Source organism: Oryzias melastigma, linkage group LG2 (genome assembly GCF_002922805.2).
Source record: "Oryzias melastigma strain HK-1 linkage group LG2, ASM292280v2, whole genome shotgun sequence".
Classification (NCBI taxonomy): Eukaryota; Metazoa; Chordata; class Actinopteri; order Beloniformes; family Adrianichthyidae; genus Oryzias; species Oryzias melastigma.
The window spans coordinates 2477849-2481980 of NC_050513.1; the positions used below are offsets into that span (position 1 = coordinate 2477849).

Below are 4132 nucleotides of genomic sequence, written 5' to 3' on the forward strand. Positions count from 1 at the left end.
ATAGATTGACCTTTCAATCGTGACATTTCTTGTTAATTTAAGAAGGTAGTACAAGTATACTACTGTCTAACAATTTGAAGTAAAGAAATCATGTTCGTTTTATGTCCGGCCCCTTGGGGGCGTGGCTTATTCCAGATCAACATTCACCTTTGATAGTGGCACTCGACCGTCACCTCAGCCGGGTTGGTCTTCAGAAGCGGCGTGCTGCCGATGGGCGTCGGCAGGTACTTCAGAGGAAAGGCGTAGACCAGGACCTCCTCCGTCGTCTGCAGGAAACCGGGGGTTACCGCGGAAACAAACCGGCAGAGGGAAAGCGGAGAGGAGCGCACCTTCACGGTGCTGCCGCAGCCCTGCAGCTCCGCCTGGAACAGCAGGATCCGGTCCACGGCGTCCACCGCCGCACAGCCCCCTAAGGTCAAATCTCCGGGATGGATCAACTTCCCATTTCCTGGGTGGGGAAGAGGAGGCCATTACCTGCAGCCTGGTTTGGGTCAATAACACTCAAAGCGGTTCTAATGTGTTGCCGTAAAGTCGGCGTTCGAGCACCAAAAGAGAAAGACATTACAGGAAACGGTATTGATCAGCAGCAGGAACATTTCCCCATAAAACCTCTAATCGGTCCCTAAGCAGACCCGTCTCCCTCCAAAAAAAGGACAACAGTTACCTAAGAAGTTCTGCTGGACCGCCACGATGACCTTGTCCTCGCCACAGCGCACCGACACGCTCTCAGCTGGCACGGGCACGCGCCGCTCAAAGCTCTCCAGCATCTGAAAGGCCCACACCAAACATGAGGTCGCCGCCTCCGCCGGCGCCACAGCGGCCCACTCACCTTTGGTTCCTTCTCGGGGAGCAGGCTCAGCTCCAGGCTCCGGGCTGGTACCGAGGAGGAGAAGTGTCTGGGCTGCACCGCCAGAGGGTTCTCCGGGCTTTGCTTCAGGTTCTGCTTGACGGCCGGGTTCTTGAGCTGGTGGATCCTGAGCCGGATGGTGTAGGGAGAGTGGAGCGGGCGGCTCGGGTCCGTCCGGTTGGCCTGATGCTGCTCCGCCGCCGCCTGATGGGAGATGGCCGTCAGCTGCTCCAGTGTCTCATTTGTGGCGGAGCAGAAGGTTCCAGCAGAGAGGAGGAGCACAAACCCAAACAGAACAGCCACTCTGAACCCCATTACAACTTTTTACATAAAAGTTTGTGGCGTTCCCAGAGAGCACTGCTGCTGCTGGTTCTGCCAAAGTCAGATATGGGAGTTTGGGCTGGCTCCGCCCTCACTTGATTACTTAATTGGACTCCAGCTGGAAGAGCTTCAACCTCCATCAAACTGGTTTGGATTTCAAGGTTTAGGGGAGTTCTACTGAAAACCTGTAGGGGGCAGCATTACACACATCAGTGTACAGCCTGATGGGAAATATGAAGAAGAAGAAGAAGAGGAAGAAGATAGAAAATCCACAAAAAATGTTTTAATTTGCCTTTAACTTCCTGCTCAACCAAATGAGAACATTTAGAAAACATGTTTTTAAAATGATCGCCTGAGTGTATGACTCCCCAAGGGACTCTGAAGAAAAAAACACCTGAAGTAAAAAAAAAAGAAGTAAAAAAACAATAATAATAAAGAAACAAAGAAATAAAAAAAAATTCTCTTAAAAATAAAAGTAAAAAAATGTAGTTACTGACTGATGTGCAACAGATTGTGCACTAGTTTGTATTTTTCTTTTGTTTTTGTTTTTTTTACTCCAATTTTTAGAAAAACATTTTTTCAGGAAATATCTATTGCGCACTCGTCACTAACCAGAATATTTATTTATTTTTGTCATGTTTTGAATCATTTCTAACACACATTTTGGTTTATTTATTGATTTTTTCCAAAGTCAAACCTCTTAAGGGACCAGAATACATCCACTTCTGTGCTTTTCAATAGCAAAACTATTCATTTCTATTGGAAAATGCTGGAGTTTTTTATTCGTTGAGCTTTAGAAACTTCTTCTCCCGTTTGGTGAAACGTCCGCTCTGTCATTTCTGCCCACAGGACATCTGGAAAAGTGGAGTTCAAATCACATCATTTTTCATATCTCCTCTTGACTCCAACCGTTACGCTTAACTGCAATTTCCTAATTATATTTCAGAAAGTGGAAGTGCCAGCCTGGAGTCTTTTCGTTCTCTTTTAAACCTTCATTTTTTTTTAGATTCTTGCTCTGCAGAAGCGTTTTACGATCAGTTTGAACGGATAAAGATGTGTATGAACTCCTTCAGAAGGACGGAGACGTGGTTCTCAGAGGGACCAGAGTTCAGGTGCCTGCAGATACGGAAGTGAAAAGAGGTTTTCCTTAAACCAGATAAAACCTGATCAAATTCATGAATTTATTCCAAGCTAGAGATTGAATTTTCTCCACCAAATGTTGTCCATCAACATCCATATCATGGAAGCAGGATGTGAAAAATTGGCATTTTTTGCTTGGATACAGATGGATTTTCACAGTAAAAGTGCATTTATTATTAAAAATGACAGGAAGTTTTACTGCAAAAGCATCAGGTACAAATAGGAATACTAATAAAAACCGTGTTTGAAGGTGCTTCTATTTGAGGAGCAGAATGAGAGGCTGTAATCCCGGATCCATCCGGATCTTCTCTGTGGGGACTCCACAGCAGAGCTTTTGTCAGGAAACCGCCTTTTATCTTCAGCCGATCATCTGCAGAACAAAGACGCGTCCATCCCCGCCGCTCTCTCCCCGCTCTGCTGCCCACTTCTAACCTGCTCCTAATTTGGCCCCCAGAGGGCCCTAATGTGGATCCCGCGGCAGCCTCTGACCCCTCCCTCGAGTGCGTCCCATCAGCGACCCTGATGTTGTTACCGACAGGATCATTCAGGGTTTAAAAAAAAGCTGTGATTTAAAGCACTTTCCCAGCGAGGACATGGACACGCCGGCAGATGCTCGACAAGGTGTCCCTCGCCGCGTTCTGCTGACAGCACAAAGTCCTGGAAACGCTTTTGGGAGGGGGGTGTGTTGGTGCCATACGCATTATGGCTACAGAGGCTCATTAAAAACATGTAGTGGGAGATGGATTAGCTGCAGCCTGCTGTCGAGGTTCGCCGTCTGTGTCTACGCTGGTTAAAAGACACTTTTACTTTTCACACCTGGTTTCAAACCACAAAAGAAAAGGAAATAAAACAATTGCAAGTGCAATAAACTCAGTGACCACTAGGGGCAAATATCGTGTAATTCTACTTAAGGCTGATTAAATGTACAACAGAGATATACTTGTGTTTAAAAAAATAAAATAAAAAACATTATTTTTTTAGCCCCTTTGAGAGCATTTTACATTTCTATCCGGCCCTCCAGATCATTTTATTGTATTATTATTAATGACCCGATGTTACCTTATGCTTAATTTTAACTTATATAATTCTGAAAAAATATATTTTTATGGAGAGTAAAATATTGAAAGTTATTTAAGGTTAATATTCCTGCATTTTGACTATTCATAATTATGTGGAGAAAAAAAAAACGGTTTTAAAGTTTTCAAAATTAGAATTCTGCTAGCTTTTTGGACTGTTTTGGCATTTACTAAGATTTTTTTAGGCTGTTCTGGAGTTAAGCTAATATTTCAGCTACATGCTAGCTGTGTTTCCTATTTTAGGCCTTTCTTTTTTTAGCTTTTTGGGCTGTTTTGGAGTTTAGCTAATAAATACTTGCTAGCTGTTTTGGCTAATTTGGGAATTATGTGTCTTTTTTAAGCCGTTTTGTAATTAAGCTAATATTTCAGCTACATGCTAGCTGTTTTTCTTATTTTACGCCTTTCTTTTTAAGTTTTTTGGGCTGTTTTGGAGTTTTGCTAATAAATGCTAGCTGTTTTGGCTAATCTAGGCTTTTTTGTGTCTTTTTTAGGCTGTTTTGGAATCAAGCTAATATTTCAGCTACATGCTAGCTGTTTCGACTAATTTGGGCGTTTTGTGTCTTTTTTAGGCTGTTCTGGAGTTAAGGTAATGTTTCAGCTACATGCTAGCTGTTTTTCCTATTTTAGGCTTTTCTTTTTTAGTTTTTTGGGCTGTTTTGGAGTTTAGCTAATAAATACGTGCTAGCTGTTTTGGCTAATTTGGGCTTTTTTCTGTTTTTTTAAGATATTTTGAAGTTTCTGTTTTTTT

The 4132-nt window shown here is 43.1% G+C and overlaps 1 protein-coding gene across 1 annotated transcript in view; it reads right to left on the reverse strand.

Moving 5' to 3' along the window:
* LOC112159933 (zona pellucida sperm-binding protein 3) overlaps positions 1-1282 on the reverse strand; it is a 12674-nt gene extending 11392 nt beyond the window's left edge. The window contains exons 1-4 of the mRNA XM_024294194.2: positions 830-1282; positions 665-767; positions 330-448; positions 148-266 (exon numbers count right to left, since the gene is read on the reverse strand). Coding sequence (XP_024149962.1) covers positions 148-266; positions 330-448; positions 665-767; positions 830-1162 — 674 coding nt within the window. The 5' untranslated portion in view covers positions 1163-1282. The remainder of the gene's footprint in view (positions 1-147; positions 267-329; positions 449-664; positions 768-829) is intronic.
* Between the last annotated feature and the right edge of the window lie 2850 nt (positions 1283-4132).